The 18,260-nt window shown below is 32.2% G+C and overlaps 1 protein-coding gene across 1 annotated transcript in view; it reads right to left on the reverse strand.

Moving 5' to 3' along the window:
- The window catches only part of LOC128176298 (guanine nucleotide exchange protein smcr8a-like), a 30,833-nt gene that overhangs the window by 9,803 nt on the left and 2,770 nt on the right, over positions 1-18,260 (reverse strand). The window contains exons 2-15 of the mRNA XM_052842543.1: positions 15,031-15,249; positions 14,147-14,238; positions 13,910-13,976; positions 13,578-13,660; positions 13,159-13,204; positions 12,385-12,469; positions 11,453-11,592; positions 9,266-9,401; positions 8,615-8,691; positions 6,900-7,016; positions 6,501-6,558; positions 4,256-4,325; positions 2,964-3,030; positions 148-251 (exon numbers count right to left, since the gene is read on the reverse strand). Coding sequence (XP_052698503.1) covers positions 148-251; positions 2,964-3,030; positions 4,256-4,325; positions 6,501-6,558; positions 6,900-7,016; positions 8,615-8,691; positions 9,266-9,401; positions 11,453-11,592; positions 12,385-12,469; positions 13,159-13,204; positions 13,578-13,660; positions 13,910-13,976; positions 14,147-14,238; positions 15,031-15,240 — 1,352 coding nt within the window. The 5' untranslated portion in view covers positions 15,241-15,249. The remainder of the gene's footprint in view (positions 1-147; positions 252-2,963; positions 3,031-4,255; positions 4,326-6,500; positions 6,559-6,899; positions 7,017-8,614; positions 8,692-9,265; positions 9,402-11,452; positions 11,593-12,384; positions 12,470-13,158; positions 13,205-13,577; positions 13,661-13,909; positions 13,977-14,146; positions 14,239-15,030; positions 15,250-18,260) is intronic.

Genomic DNA, 18,260 nt, shown 5'->3' on the forward strand with positions numbered 1-18,260 from the left:
CTCTTCATTGTGATGCACCATACAATGCATGCAATTTGCATAAATAAATGCCATTGATTATCAGGAAAAGGGGAAAAGCCAGACAGCTTATTTTGTCTTGTCTGGAAAAAGCTGTCACGCTTTCAAACTTTCACACTGCCTGCATACACTGGGGATCCTGTTGCACTAATGGCTGACTTCATGGACTCGGCGTCATCATCATTCACGGAGCGGAATGAGCTGGCTGCTGATTTGAAGCTCAGGGACTCAATCTGAAACACATTTAAACAGAATAAAACATTTTATTTAAAGCAAAGCAACTATCTCTCTCTCTCTCTCTCTCTCTCTCTCTCTCTCTGAGATAGAAGATATTGTGTGATGTGGTGAAAGTTTTAATTAATTACACACAAAGACAGAAAAGTATTATTGATGTTATACACTTGATAAGGAGTAAGATGATAATACCGATCAATACATTTGCATGCATTGAAATTTAGATTTCTTTGAATCAATTCTTACTTTTACATTACAAAAGGTAAGGAAATGATGACAAATTAATCATTACTTTTTTCAGAAAAAACATTAAAAAGTATATTTTTAAAATTTTTTATCTAAAATTAAAATTTGTGAAGCTCAATTTAAGTTTTTAATGTATAAATCTAGCTTCATTTGACATGATGCACTTAATCATTCACTATTTTTGGCCTGAGAGGTGAAAATTAATGACATAACAGAAAAAAATCAATCGGATATTGAGAAATGATTTAATTTAGCCAACACCATATTCTTTTCTAAGCCTGAACACATCAGAGAAGTAATCAATTACTGTGGAATCATTAGAACTCATGATGGCTCAATTTTCTATGTATTCGTGGGTAGCCCTCCCCAATGAATTTACATTCTCAACAAAAACTTGATAAAGAAATTTAGAAAGAGTTATATTTTATGCAATGAAATTGAAAACTGACACATCCACGAAAAACTACAACCCCACTAGTAAGCAAAAAACCCATAATCCATGAAAATTGGCCCCGACAAACTTAAATGATTCCACAGTAGACCATTGTGATCAAAGTGTGATTAATCATTCATTCTCTGAACCTGACGAATGACCTTAATTAAATGAATGACCTTTGACCCTGACATTTAGAAACAAGAGGCCAATTGGCCTTAACGGTCACCTGAGTAGCATACATGTATATCCAATACACAAACTTGTCATGGAGTCTCATATATGCATCTAATTAATTAGGTTTCATACTGGAGTAGAAAAATTATAAATTTGTAATGACAACCACATTTAATTCAAAAAGAACTTTCAAACCTATAATTTTGGTGAAAAACTAAAAGATCTGGTCTACAAAATCATGAATTCAGTTTTCCTTTCAGGTCTGTGGGAGTAAAGAAGATAATTTTTTAAGGTTATATGCATTAACATCTATACATCCATTTTGGCCCTGCCCTAGAGTCAAAACGCATACCCCAGGGGACATGAAAATTAAAATTTCAGTAGAGGACTTCCTAGTAAACATAATTATTAGTCGTTTTTTTTTTTCAGATGTGTGAGAATAGAGAAGAAGATTTTTAAACATTATATGCATTAACACTTTATTGCCATATTGCCCCCCCCCCCCCCCTCATGTCCTGAACCCCTGACACAGGGGCCATGAATTTCACAATTTAGGTAAAGGAGATTGTGGATATCATAACCATGTATTCAGTTTTTTGCCCACATGTGTTGGAGTAGAGAAGATTTTTTAAGATTTAAATCATTTTGGCCCCACCCTAGAGCATGAACACCTGGCCCAGGGGTCATGAATTTCACAATTTTAGTAGAGAGCCTCATGGACATCATAATCATGCATTTAGTTTTTAACAAATATATATTGGAGTAGAGAAGAAGATTTTCTAAGATTTAATACATTTTTACTATTTGGCCATATCGGCCCCACCCTAGAGCCTGAACCCCTGACCCAGGGGTCATGAATTTCACAATTTAGGTTGAGGGCTTCATGGACATTATAACCATGCATTTAGTTTTTAACAAATATATATGGGAGTAGAGAAGATGATTTTCTAAGATTTAATACATTTTTACTATTTGGCCATATCGGCCCCACCCTAGAGCCTGAACCCCTGACAGAGGGGTCATGAATTTCACAATTTAGGTTGAGGGCTTCATGGACATCATTATCATGCATTTAGTTTTTAACAAATATATATGATAGTAGAGAAGAAGATTTTCTAAGATTTTCTAAGATTTAATACATTTTTACTATTTGGCCATATTGGCCCCACCCTAGAGCATGAACCCCTGACCCAGGGGTCATGAATTTCACAATTTAGGAAGAAGGCTTCATGGACATCATAATCATGCATTTAGTTTTTAACAAATATATATGGTAGTAGAGAAGAAGATTTTCTAAGATTTAATACATTTTTACTATATGGCCATATTGGCCCCACCCTAGAGCCAGAACCCCTGACCCAGGGGCCATTAATTTCACAATTTTGGTAGAGGGCCTCATGGACATCATAACCATGCATTCAGTTTTTTCCTCACATGTGTGGAAGTAGAGAATATTTTTGAAAATTTGGCTCTTTTTTGCATATTAGGCCCCGCCTGTGGCACCCCAGGGGTGGTAGAGCCATAAATTTCACAATTTAGATTCTTCTTACCATAAAGATGCTTCACACCAAAAATGGTAACGATTGGCCCGGTAGTTTTCAAGAAGAAGTTAAAAATGTAAAATTGTTAACGCACGACGCACAACGCACGACGACGGATGAAGACCAATTGCAATAGGTCACCTGAGTGACTCAGGTGACCTAAAAAGTTATAAACTAAGTGAAAAACAATCATGCCAGTGTACATGATATACAAGTAAACTCATTTTTAAAAAAAAAAATAAGTGGTGCTGTTCAACTGTTGATTGACAAATAGATAAGGATGTTATATATATTAATTAATACACTCATCTTACAGATGAGCATTTGTTGAAGAGCAGTCCTGGTATATCAGCTTGAAGACAGTGGCAGCCCATACATTTTCTGTAAATAAGGTAAAAAAAAAAAATAAAAAAAGAATAAAAAAATGAATCAACAATATAATAATAACAGTTATAATTTTTCAAAAAAATATTAAAATGCACACTAATTAAGTTAGCACACCCTGTCGGGCAAAATTAAATCCCTACTTACAATTTGATATTTATATATGATATAGCAATACCCAAATATGAGTTATCTTCCATACTACACAAAGAAGGTCAATGTACCTTAATTCAAAGAGATAATTTTATCTAGTCATTGTTGACTCAAATTAAAGTTTATTAAAATCAAAGTATATCAGGTTTTTCTGCTTGTATCCAATTCCAATTTGTTCGCAACGATTTCCGCGTAAATTTGATACAAAGTTTTGTTCTTGTAATAAAGTTCTCTCTTTCCTGTTAAAGTACATGTAAACAGGTAAGTAAAAGTACGGTGAACTGTGTTCAGTTAGTTTAGTTAGAGGTACAAATTGCGGGATTGGAGGACAAGTGCCAGATAATAGATTTGTAAGCCTCGTTGTTTATTTAATAATCCATTGACAAGGTAGTTAAAACGGTCACTTTCCCTTGTAAACCAATGTCTAATTATACCTAAGCTACTGGTAAGTAACGGCTGGTATATGTAACGGTACATGATCTATTTATCTATGACTGTTTGTGCTCTGAAAATAATTATTGGTAATTGTTTCACATTAAGGAAATCATGTAAATGGTTTCATTATCCAAATTTTTCATTACATAGAGCAACAATTTAGATACTTGAATTATATTTTCAATGTGACTTTGAAATGGTGAAAATTTGAATCATGTAAATTTTATATACCATTCTAGCTCTGATTTGTGGAAAAAACATGATGCGGAAAAAACCTGATATGAGGTATATTGGCATGATCTTTTATCGTATTTCATTTTACATAATAAATAGTTCACGATGCAAACCTGCAATTTTTTCACAGTTCAATCACATGTACGTTATATTTTACATATGTGCAAATATTTCAATTTACTTGTTAGCTTAGATAAGTATACTGTGTTCAAAATACCAAAAACATATTTTTGCCTTAATACTAACTTGTCTACTCCGGTTAAAAGATTAACTCCAATGCAATCCTCTCCAAAGTACACTATTTTTAAGATGTGTGTGCAAAGCTTTTTATTTAATGTTAGATTACATATGTACAATGTGTTCAAAATACCCAGAGCATTTTTTCTGCCTCAATACTAACTTGTCTACACCAGTCAGAAGATTGACTCCAATGCAATCCTCCCCAAAGTACAGGGCAGAGGGACCTGGATCTGGAAATATAACAAGAGAGATAACTATGCAGAACTACGCTAAGTTAAGATGTAGAGTTACCTTCCTTGGCCAAGGATAATATCAAACATTACATATTTCCTTCCGTAAATATTTTGATTGATCATATCTTTAACAGTGAAAATCATTTTCAATTCAGGCATTAAGAAAAGATTGAATGGGGATGATTTTTAGCCGGGCTCTGCTGAAAGCAGAGTCCTGGCTGTAGGCAGGCAAATCGCCAATGTTACTATAAATAGCACAAGTAAACAAAAAACCTAACAGCGTCAAAGTAAAAGCTTCCGCTATACCAAATAGTTACACAAAGAGCCATGTTTTGTCAAAAGTGTTCGCATTTTGTTTCTTTTATTCTAATTTCGAGAGAATTGTCTATCTTTTTTAGTTTTCTTATTAATAACTTGTTTTAAAAACAAGACTATGCATTTTTGATACATACAATGCGCATGAATTTTTATGAACTACTTTGCTGCGCATTGAAGAAATGGGGATTGAATATATAACGCTTGTTGCAAAATTTAAGGCAGTAACTGTTGAACTTTTTTTTTTACTAGACAGATATATTTTTGTTTGTAGCTGCTTACAAAATTTGGTCGCTCTCCGACGCTTTGCCGACATTAAAAACATAATTATGAGAGAGAAAGAGAGAGAGAGAGAGAGAGATTAATTTTCAGTCCTTATCACACAATATGCATAAAGACACACCAAAAGAGCCCGGCTTTCAGTACTTCAGTACTTTGATTTTTGTTTCCCATGCTGAAAATGTCCATTAATATGTCAAAGTGGCATATATTGTTACTGGATAATGCAAAAGAAATATCCAACAAATAAATAAAATGTCCGTTGGGAAATGTCAAGCCTGCTCAAATTGGGTGTTCTTAAGATCAGTGTATTAAAATGTATAAAACTGATAATAACTGAGCAATTTTAGGGATGTTTTGTGCAAGTACAGGTATATAATAATTATTGTATCAGTCAACTTATTGTTAGAATAATGAAAAATTTGACAACATTGAGATTGTGGCCATCTCAGAGGGCCAAGCTTAGATAATGGACAATAGGATGAAAAGAATATCAGAGAATTTTGCTTTGACCTTGACCTGTAACTTAGAAATTTTCAAGGTGACATAGAACTTCTAATTCAATCTCATTACCCCATACAGACAGGCATTTTTGTCAATCTGAGCAAGATTAAGCAAATGGGGAAACAACCTATGGTCTAAAACTGATTATAAAGAGATCCGCTAAGACTGCTCTTAAAAATGATTTTTGTGTGATCCAATATGACCTTCTCACTTGACCTACAAACATCATCTGAGGTCATAGCATACCCTGTGATCAAAGGCATCATGTGGGTGAAGTATGAGCCAGATTGTAGCAAAGGGAGAGAAGATTTGGTTTGGACAAGGATTTTTCATAAAATTCTGCTATGACCTTCACATCTGACCTTGAATATTGGTTCAAGGTCACCACCAATCCTTTACTCAATAGCTCTGTTTATGTAAAGTATGACCCAAATAGGGTAAGTGGAAAGTATACATGCAATGAAAAAAGGATTTTTGTGTGGCCCGATATGACCTTGACACTTGACCTACAAACTTCATTCAAGGTCACTGCATACCCTTTGATCAAAAACATTCTGTGAGTCAAGTATGAGCCAGATTGGTCCAAGAGGAGAGAAGATATGCTTCGGACAAGGATTTTATATATTATAATTCTGCTTTGACCTTAACCTTAGACCTAGAAACATAATTCAAGATCACTGCACACCTTTTATCCAACAGCATTTTGTGGATGAAGTATGAGCCATCTTGGGCCAAGGGAAGAGAAGATATGCTCTGGACAAGCAATCTTGGATGGAAAGATGGACAGACAGACAGACTGATCACTATAGGGCACCCACAAAGTGGGACCTTAGTTGTTTGTTAAAGCAAATGAACAATACAGAAAATGAGAACCTGGTGAAACTGTTTTTAAATGGTAGACTAAAGTTGTGTACTTTTCTAAACCATTTGCCGTTACTAAAGGGTAAATCTCATTTCATAAATACATATTTGTATGAGCAAATCAAAGAGAATCTCTATTCAAAATTTATCTTGACTTTAATCACACTGGTTTCAATTACTCAATATGTGTTGTAAAAAAAAGAGAAATCATACCTATGAAAGTCTTGTCATTACTTTCAACTTGAAGGACAGCCATATCTCTCTTGAAGAACTATAAAATTAATAAAGGCAAATTGATATTAGTGGTGAAAAATTATTTTTACCATATTGTAATTTGTGGATATAATTGAAAGTTAAAAAATTGTTAATCACAAGAATATCAATCACCAAATCAATATCCATATGAATATGTTTTATAATATTAAAGAAGCAATGTTTAAATGGTAACTTTGTCAATCTAATTAAGGTTTTGTAGCAATTACTGGTAAATAAGCAGATTCAACATCTATATATGTACATGTAATATTAATTTGATTGGTTACTATGTATACGACCAATTATACATCAAACACTATCATTATATATAAATTAATGTGTCCTATGAATCCTGACCTGGTATAAATGCCTCAGTTTCTGCATTCCTTCTCTATGACCCCAGGAACACAGTTCATGCAGGCCTTGCAGATGGATATCAAACTGACGTCCAGAGGAAATCTTCACAGTCTTGGGCTATTTGAAATGAAATAATATCAAAGTTAACCTTGAAATCCTTGCATGTTGCAACATTCATAAATTTTGAATGCACAAAGAAATTGGCATCAACCAAAGACTGAGGTTGTGCATCAAGCTGCTGACATTTTAACCTTCAAAACCCCTTTTGTAGCAGTTTGTACCAACCAGTTGGGCTCTAGACCTACAGAACCCACTCTTCAAGTAGTGTGCATTCAGCCAATTTAATTTTATGGACCTCAGTGGTAACAACGTTATTGTTGACAAGCTTATCGTGTTAAATCGATCGTGTAACATGGGTGATCGTTCGTGTAACGTGCGGGATCGTGTGTGTATCAAAAAAATTAGCTTGCGTTTTTTACCGTTTTTTGTATCTTCTTTACGGAATGCTAGGATTTATTCTAAAACAACGACAAGTAGTTTTCTATTTAAACAATGCAACAATGTGATTTAAAAACTTTTTTTTTAATAGAAGAACATTGACAATTGTTATTAATATTCATGTATCTTGTCAGTGCTGATCTTTTAAACCATTCTCTCCTTTGTCATTAAATACATTTAGTAAGTATTTCAACAACTCATTTAATCCTTTGTATGGTCGAGGTAGTTTTTCATACTTTTTGTAATTAGCCTTTATCAAGCATCTAGTGTATCTTGACACATAATTTTAATTATAATAGCAGGAGAGACACATTGAATGAAAGCAGTCAAGTTTACCCATTCCCCGTTTGAAACAAAACAATTATCCCCGAAGTTTTCTTTTAAATGAGAATACGATACGCTTTCATCTCTGGTATATTGTATATACATTCGGAACAAATTCAATGTGTTTAGATGCTTTAAAATTTAGAGTGAATAAAATTAAATCAATCATGTTCTGTAAATCAAGAAAATATGGGATGTGTGAAAGTGAAATTCTTTGGAATAAGGTAACAAATTTACTTGTATCTCGCATAAATAAATCATACGTCGGGGAATCAGATGACATAAGGATTAACTCGTATGTAAAATATTTTGGGTAGTTTATGCATTATCTTCATTTCTTTTACATTTAATTTTCTTTAACTCATTATGATTATATAAGTTTTTATTTGTTATTGAGACAAAAAAAATAATTTGTGTTTGATTCTATATAATATTGTTTACTCAAAAAAAATAAAACAGCGCATGGCTACTGTACATGCCCCTTTTTCATAAAACATATGCATATTGTGGTACAAATTAAAGCAATACGTTTCCTTTATTCTAATCTTAAAAACTCATTTTTATTTTGTGTGTTTAATGGTATAGAATCGTTCGTTTGCGTGTTATATTGTTATTGTTCGTCTATCGTGAAAATTCATTAAGTTAGTGATCGTCAGTGTATTGTGTGTGATCGTTTGTGTATCGTACGTGGTCGTTCGTGTATCAGAATCGTGCATGTCGTTTGTCAACAATAACGTTGCTGCCACTGTTCATGTACCATGGACCCAAACATCTAGTTTTGTGCACCCAGTGGTCTAACCATGCTTCGGACTTGAACTCTGGACCTACTGAACCCACTATCCTGGTAGTGAACTGCCACACAAAGTTAGAGTGAATCATGTACAGATAATTACCCTGTAGTATCTGGTGTCTGGGAAGAGAGTCCACCCTGTGGTATTGTCAGATAAAGTGGATCCGTCATAGGAACCTGCTGTTATAGAGAAATACCAACAACATTACAATTAAAAGCTCACGTAGTCTTTGTTATTGTCACATAAAATTATGGTTCACCCTGCTCTAATTTAAGTAATTTAAAGTATATCTGCTGGAAAATAATGATGATAAAGATTAAAGTAATAATATCGTGAAACTCTTAATTTACTCCATCACTTTTGCTGTAATTCCAAAATATTTATATGGGACAAGTACATGGATATGTTTATGTACCAGGTAATTAAGACCATAAAGAGTGGAGGTTAATTGTTTTTTCAAAGGATATAATACTGATTCATATCAACATTAAACCATAGATTATAAAAAAAAATACATATATACATGTATATATATATAATATAATATATATGTATTTTTTACAAACTTGCTAGCAAAAAAAAAAAACCCATCAAAATCTCAAAATAGACTAATAATACTAAATTTAAACTAGCTATTTTTAAAGAGAGATCTTGAGAATCTACATGTACTTTGTGCTTCCATCTGGATGAAACACAGCGTACTCTAATCAATCAATAGATTACATCGAGACGTTTCCCATTCAATGGACTTACATACATTGGAGACAGAGTATGTGGCCTCTATCTCCTCCCACTCTTGGAGGCTCCAGGAATCAGACTTCACTCGTGGTGTTTCAATTTTTGCCTTCTCTTCAAGACGCGCAAACCTGTGCTCTAATTTTTTATCCACCTGTAACAAAGAAAGCAAATTAATTGATATCATAATTAAGCTATCAACATTTCTTACATGTATATAAAACTTCATACTAGGCATCTTTGAGATTGTGATTATGACATTATGATGAGAGATTATGAAAAAAATCTGTATGATGCTGCATAAATTTTTTTATGTCCTTTTAATTCGCACATGAAATAGACAATTTTTTTTAATACGGTAGTTTCAATTTAATTTGAAATAAAAGCATTTTGAACATTAAGAATTTGATCAAATTAATTCAGTTTGCCTAGATATGTATTCAGAATTATTTTGAAATACTAAAACATGGGGATTAGTGATGTCAACTTTTAAATAGAGGGCTTCAAAGGTAAAATTCTTGCAAAATTAGGCATAAAAAACATCAGATTTTTTCTATATATTTGCATGATTATATGGTTAAAGTTTATCATTCTCTCAAAATATAATTTTGTACATGTTACACGAACAGTACATATAAAATATGGCCTAAACCAATTAAATTTTAAAAGTGTGTGTTATTAATAAAGTAAAATCAAAAGAAAAATATATTGAAATCATAAATTTTAATACTTCATTTCTGTAATTTTCATCTAAAAATCCTTCCACACAAAAAAATAATTTCCCTAAAAACGTGTTTGTTTACATGGGTTTTCTTTATGAATGTTGTGTAATGATGAAAAAAAAATCTTTCCGTGTTGATTAAATAAATAAAATCATAAAAATTTTATAATAAGTATAATGATCATGTGTGTATAATGAAATCAAAACGTCACGAGTGAGATACTGTAATGTATTTGTTGTCAGGCTATTTTGCAACTAATTGCTTTATTTTAACAAGGTAGAGTCTGTATACGTAGTTTTAGTGCACATTATTTAATTTGCACAGCATTTTATATTGATGTTCTTAATTCACTTGAAGCAAGATTACAACTTTCTTAAGGTTGAAAATTGTGATGTATATAAATGATACAATAACGTATTTTCCGTTATTAATAGTTTTGGAAGAAAACTTTGATTGTTATATATATACAATGTATATGTATACTAAATTGGCTTTCACTGATGGTTCCATAGTTTTCCAGTACTACTTGTATCATTAAAAATACACATGTAGCAGAAAAATGAAACATATAGTCCTTGGCCTGCCAGTACTTAAAATAAAATCTGGACATAAAAAGCTAAAAAAAAACAAAGACTGACAGAGGTAAATCCACACCTTAATATGATCTGTCAACTGATAGTTGCATAAAGAAACATTGCATAAACAGCAAAGAAGTGTGTTCAACATTTCAGCAATTATATAATTATAGAACCGTAACACAGACACAGGGGGTCAAGAGGTTAAAGAAAAGGTTGAATAGGTTGAAACGACATCTCAGAAATTGAATCCTATGCAGGTGCAAAGAGTTCACCATAAGCTGAACTACAAAAATTCTTGCTTATGTCAAACAGTAATAGCTGTTAATTATTTGTGTGATATTTAATTTTTTTAAGTACATGTAAAGCTGTCTGTATTTTGATATGATAAGCATAAAAAAAATACAATTCAATAATAAAAACTACAGTAAAAAATGACGTATAAAATCTTATATTGACCTATAAAAAAGCTATAGACCCAAAAGTGTGAAATACATCTTTCTTTTATTCATAAGAAAAAGTACAGATAGCTAAAATATGGACCTCTAATATCATGTGACAGAAAAAAAAACCCCTATGCCCAAAATAATTTGACCATAAGCATTCATCAGTAGGAAATAAAAAACTTTTTACACGAAAGTACAAAAAATAAAAAAATTACATAACAACAAACAAAGACATAATTATCTATTCTATACAGCACCATGTAATACCATTTCAACAGTAACAATACTCCCTCTAGTATTGTTATATTCATTTAAAGACAGTCTGGAAGAGCATCAAAACACTTTTAATATCAGGTTTCGGAGGGAGGGGGACTTTTTACATACCAGATGTGTAAAAACAGACAACTATTGGAGATATTCCTAACACAGGCAGATGTGTTTTAAAAGCAGAAAACTATATACCAGTGATAGTTTGATGGTGTGAAGGACATTCTGCGTCTCTGTGATATTGGCCTCCAGAGTTCTAAGATTCTTGTAGCAGACATCTTCATCGCTCACTTGGTGCGAAGATTTCCGTGATCTCATCCTTAACAGCATCTCAGCTACCCACATATAATCAAATAAGAATTATTTATATAAAACATTCAAGAATTATTTTTTTTTTTTTTTTATCATCACCAAATTTGATTGAAATTTTTTTTTATTGTAACTAAACACATCAGGCTTAATCAATATATTTTTTTTTACCTGGTGATTAATAAGAAAAAATTAATGACACTGAATGTAAAAAATTTAGTTCATATATATTGTACAGTCATTCAGTAGTTGTGATTTTAATTTGTAAGTTCCAAGAGATAAAAGCTCATTGACAAACAATAACAGGAAATCTAGGAATTAATCCGATTGTAGCGATCCCAAATAACCTGATACCACAATCTGTCTTTGAGATTTCTCGGATAAATGTGGATTCTCTATCTATCTCATCCACATTTTGACTTACGTACTTATATATACACCGTACAGAAATCATTTGAATTTTTTATTATAACTTTAATTCATCAACAATTATAATTGCAGATAGATAGAAAAGTTCAAGAATAAAGTAGTTGTTACATACAGTAAAACATATTTATAGTGAAGCAACAGGAATAAACAATTTTGTTTTGACTAATTCATTATATCTGATAAGTTTAACATACTTTGGAGAAATGAAACTGACTTCAATGTTAGCATGAATTCTATATATTACATGTAAGTGCATTTGTGTAGCCATGATTTACTAGAGCAGTTTACAAAGAATGACACTGATAAAAGAAGGACTATAAGGGGCTAACTATAGACATAATAGTGTATAAAGACAACTGTGCATCATTCCTTATTTGGAAGGTTTGTACCTTTTGTATAGTGGAGGTCCATCAGATGCATTTCTAAGCTATTCTTAAACACCAGTTTATTTCCGTATTTCAAGTACCTCACAACCTAAAAAATTATTAAAAGTTATAAATAAATGCACATATTCCTGGCCAGTAAAACTCTGTAAGAATGTTTCAAGAGTGTTGCATTTGCATGAAGTTTCTTAACTTTGTCATTGAATTTCAAATATATGTATTAAAATCTCACAAAAGCTATTAATATAGTCTAAGCTTAACAAAGGTAAAATCAAATTTCGATTCCTATAAAAATCAGTATCTTCAAATTTAATTTTTTACAAATATTGTAAGATTTATTCATTTTCAAAGGGAAGAAAATTGAACTATGGTTAGTTTATGCATGAGATATGGAAATCTGAAAATATAAATAAAGTATATGAATGCGTTTTATAAGATGTTAATCTTCATTTTATCATATTACTATTAATATACAAATGTACTTTAATCGAAAAATATGTACTTTAAATAAAAAAAAAAAATATTGAATAACTGGTATTAAATATTTGATATTACATAAATATCACAACAAATATAATGATATCAAATTTTTCACAAGTATTGTGTTATCTAAAACCTATTAAACAACCATAAACCTTATATCAATAAATAACATATTCTCCACTTTATACACTCTCATAAGAGGGATCTTCAGAGAGCATTCACATTCTACATACATGTAAATGTATCAAATACTGTTTTAAAAGATGTTTTCACAGAATAATTTAATCATAGTCATACCTTCTTCATCTGCTGGCTAATTTCTTCATAAAACTGAAGCAATTTTCTTGAAAGAGAAAAAATTTCCATAACTGCATCAGTTTTTGTGAAAGTCACTAAAAACCATGCATTTTACACTGCATCCAATGATCTACTCTCAAGTGCCAAAAGTATGTCAATTAATTTTTTCTTTTTTCCCTGTAACTTCTTTACATGATTATTTAGCCCCCACCCCCATCCCCCCTTAAAAAAAACCCCATGTAAACATGTACTATAAAGTTATATATAATCTTGAAAAGTTTAATTAATTGATCAGAGTAGATAGATCAGTAATTTAAATCCATAGAAGGGGGGGGGGATTGCTTCGTCTATATTTTTTTGTCAGCTAGGGTACAAAAAACATTTTTTGCATAATGATGATGATAATCAGATAATCCCACCTGCTATCGGGGGTAATGTAGCTGATGGCAAAGGGTCGGACATAGCCACGAGCATGGCGGTCATACAAAGCAAAATGGTGAACCTAAAAGAAAAGATAAATGTATATACCTGTATCTTAAAATATCAATCATATTTTTTTAAGGTATTCAATGTGTAATGGTCAGGGGATAAGTGAACAGTTTTTTGAAAGTTTAACCTAAAATATATCAGTTATGCATATGTCTTGTAAATTATTATGTCTGTCAGAATTATTCACTTTAGGGCTTAATACGTACATGTACAGCCTCATTCTGCTGATGTTTTTAAATTTTTTGTATACAAATGTACTTACAAAGGCAAACACGCTGTCTTTGATCTCAGAAAATGTGACTTGAGAATCATCTATAAGATGGAAACCTCTAGACAAAAAATATGAATAAAATTACGAATGTTTTTAACCATGACAATTATACACAAAACATTCATGATCTGAAAAATCAGGTATTTAAAAGCTTTTTTCACAGCTTAATCTACAGCTGTGTTAAAAAAAATATGATAAATGGGAGACAAAAAACTAAGATGTACATACTGCTTAGTTGTGGTCTGGTGATCAAGGGACATAATTCTGACAGAGAAATCTGTGATGTTGAAATTACTAGACCCTCCTCTTGGAATTGTCAACTGCAAAAATCATTTTTAAAAACTCAGTTGCAAGAGTATCTATAAGCAATAAACCTGAACGTTTAACACAACTCCATTTTTGAATATACAATGCAACATACTGTAAATGTTGATAGTTTTAATGGGGTGAAAAATTAATGCTAAAATTTTGTAACAAATAAAGTATTTGCATAGAACTTTGAAAATGATTGCGATGATGGTTGCTCTTCCCAAATGTAACTTCCTAAACTTTGCAAATGGCTGATAAAAATATTGATAAAATTGATTAATAGAGAGGTTTAGCATTTCAACGTGTACATGTTCGAGTACGTGTAACTAGGGGAATCCCCTAATTTTATGTGTATTACATCACATTTTCCGTATACCGCGTAATTCTACAAGTTGTACAAAACGTGTAGAATCAAAAGTACATGTAGATGAAAACTTGTAGCATTTTTTGATAAGAATATAGACTAAGTGTACATCAGATGTTGTGCAATGTAAAGCAGACAACAAATTAAGGACAACTATGCTTTTGGTTTCATCAAAGTCATAGAATTATTTCATAAACAATGAGAGTAGACTAAACATGTTGAAAACGTTGAATCTAATTATTTTACACGTACGCGTACATTTACAGTTATGTAACATAATCCAAATTGGTAAGTGTACGTGAAAACAGACTTGTAGCTTCACACGTACCTGTAGACGTATACATTTAAATGCTTAACCTCTCTAATACTTAATTGCAGAAAACGTAAATTTTCGAAAAAAAAATTAAAGTTACTATGAATACGTTGGCTTGACACTCACCACCTCTCTTGGTCCTTCTAGTTCAGAAAACTCTGCCACAAGTATGAAGTCCATATCTAAGTGTGACTCTCCCGCGGTCTGTCGGTTCCAGGGGTGGGGCACCTGACTGTGGGGGGCCAGGTAGTCCTCAAGGTCAAAGTTCCAGCCGTCGTTGACCTTGGACTCTTCTTCCTGTATGTACATGTTGTACGGAAGGTCTGCCCCAAACATGTTCAGGTCCTTCAAAAATCATACAAACAATAATGCATAATATATATTCAATAAGGGTCTTGGATATAAAATAGATGCCTAGCTAGGCCATGACTTAATTGATCAAAGTACTGAGAGTACTGAAAGTTGGGGTCTTGAAAGTTTGAATTTGTAATTGTCCTGGATTTCCTTGAATAAGCTTCCAAAATTTATGAGTTTGAATTAGTTGTTACAGTCTATGTTAATTCATCTTTTTTGCAATTGTCTGATACTTTGTCTAAATTTTACTCAATCCCGACCTTCATAATTGTAGAAAATTGACACAATGTACTATATATATATTATGTAAAATAAGACCCCAAGGAAAATTTTTTAAAAATTACTACTAACCGGGAAAATCAAACAACTACATCATATAATTTTAATCATTAGATTTATTCAATTTTGTGATCCAAAGGAAAATCCACAAGTCGGACAGTATCCGTAATAAAAGTTTTATGAAAACCCCAAAAACTCTAAAACTGCTGAATTAACAAACAAAGTGAACATTTGTATACCGATAACAAACACAGGCACCTGACGTTAGAAATATTTTTTTTTACAATAAGATTCCAAGAACTTTGACAATAAAAGATTTGTCACAGTCGCCATTTTCATTTTTAAGACCGACTTATCTGACACGATTTTCTTCAGTTGCGATTCACGCAAAATTAATAGGTTAAAATAAATCCGTTCGCCACTTACTCCTTATTTGTGTAAACTCGTGCATCACCTACGGGAATTACGATACAACCGTTCCTTTCATTAAAAATCATACTCCGAAAATCAGAGACATTAATAACAGAGATTGTCAATTCCGCCATTAGAGTGTAAATGTTACGGGACCAACCTTACTTTGAGAACTACAAGTGCAACAGCAATCTTGTATAAGTCAATAAATTTGAACCTGATAGTGAACATGAGCATGAACCTGTAAATATTTTAAGAATGTTTTATTTATGAAATATTTACAAAACTCTTTATTAAGTTTTGAAATTACTTTTTTAAAACTAAGTGACTTTTCACAAAGTAATGGTAATGCATTACTTTACTCATGTAATGGTAATGTAATGCATTACTTCAAGAAAATTAAGTAATGGTAATGGTAATTTAATGCCCTAATTCATGAAGTAATGGTAATGTAATGCATTATTTTTCAATGTAATTCACCCCACGCCTGATTCAAACTAAGCCGGAAAACATGAACATTAATATTTAACTTGGTTCTTCAATCGAAAAGATTGTTTATATTATATGATGAATAAGTCTTCCAAAATGTATAATCTATTAAAGATTTTGCTAACAATGCATTGTTTAAAATTTAAATTCAGTTTAATCAACTAAAGAGCCAACGAACGAGAAGGCAAATTCAGACTTGTTTTTATTTTCTTTGTACAAAATTCTTTAAGAGACGAACAGCAGTCATACCGCAAGTAGACTGGAAGCCAATGAAACACCTATTTAATTTGTAAAACATCTGTGCATAACCCGTCCCGATTTTAACTTCGGCTTGCGCATGAAGTTTGGTAGTATTAAGGTGAAAGATTGTCAAAAAATAAAATTCACAACTTTTCAAAAATGGCACATTGCGTTTGAGAACTTTAATTTCGATTCCACCATCAACCTCTTCTATTGATTAATGAGCTGGTACACCAACTGAATCGTCAATGGCGCTGTGCATTCAGTTACGTAACTCATTCCAAATTTGAACCGAGGAAGAATATTTTGATCAATAAAACTATTTGTTTATTTTCTAAATAGAATTTTGTTTATACACAGAGGACTTAAAAAATTAAGATTTAATGCGTGTTTTTATAATACATATTTTCTAAAATGCATGAAAACTTTCTGCACTATTTTCTTACGCGTAGACTCAATTCATGTGTTCTACGAGTGCCTTCCGGTTTGAGACTTCGGCTGACAGTAAACCAATAGACGGGGTCACGTGACCCCGTCTAATAAAATGACCCTTTTTTATAGCATTTGCCATGTATAAGATATAGAGATCCTGTGTTACTGTGGAATCATTTTTATTCATTGGGGTCAAATCGGTCAATGTTCGTGGGTTGCCAAAATTTTTTGGTTTGTGGGGGAGTAATTTCGTTGGTAGGTAGTTTGGGGTAATTTTTAATAAATATTATACAAATACTGTACCTGCATGTATTTACATGTACATTTAAGGGGTTGTAAATTCATGGACAAGGGTTACCCAAGGAAGCCACGAACATTGCTCCCCCACAAACAATCATGATTCAAACAGTATTTCAAAAGTAATCCATAAAGGTCCATTGTGCATGACCTCATTAGCTCATTGCACTGAATTATTTTAAAAAATAATTACAATTGGGTGATATCTACAGCATACTGATGCAAACATATGATAAAAACATGTATATTATGTATGAGCTATCAAAAATATCAGAATATTTAAGGTCTTCCGTTTCCAACGGAAGACCTTATAGTTTTCGTACGATTTCTTCTTCTTATTATTTTTTTCCACAAATTTTGTGCACGCCATTTCTTGAAAACTATTCGACCGATTTCAATCATTTTTTCACAGAAGATGGGACTTGATGTAAACTTCATACATTTTTGAGATTTTTTCTGTCGTCACTTCCGGTACCGATTTATCGGCCATTTTGCACATTTTCACGACCTATTTTGTGCAGAGCTGATCTCAGAAACTATCAGAGATATGACTATGAAATTTTCAGGATAGGTAGTCTATAGTTTGAAGTTGTGCACTATTATGTTGTTTTACGCCAGTGGCGCCATTTCTTGGAGCTCGCCTGGGCTCGAAAATTGAGTACGAATTTTCATTCAAAATTTTCATACATTTTCATCTGTATCTTTTTATCAGTTGGTAGTTTGTTAAGACATATATAACAAAAGTAGTAGATAATTAAACGTTCTTTCCAACAAAATCAAGAAAAAGGGGCTGGTCCCTTAAATTAGGGGCCAAGACACTCGTAAACTCTATTACAAATAACTTAAAAACGATC

Source organism: Crassostrea angulata, chromosome 3, assembly GCF_025612915.1.
Source record: "Crassostrea angulata isolate pt1a10 chromosome 3, ASM2561291v2, whole genome shotgun sequence".
Taxonomy (NCBI): domain Eukaryota; kingdom Metazoa; phylum Mollusca; class Bivalvia; order Ostreida; family Ostreidae; genus Magallana; species Magallana angulata.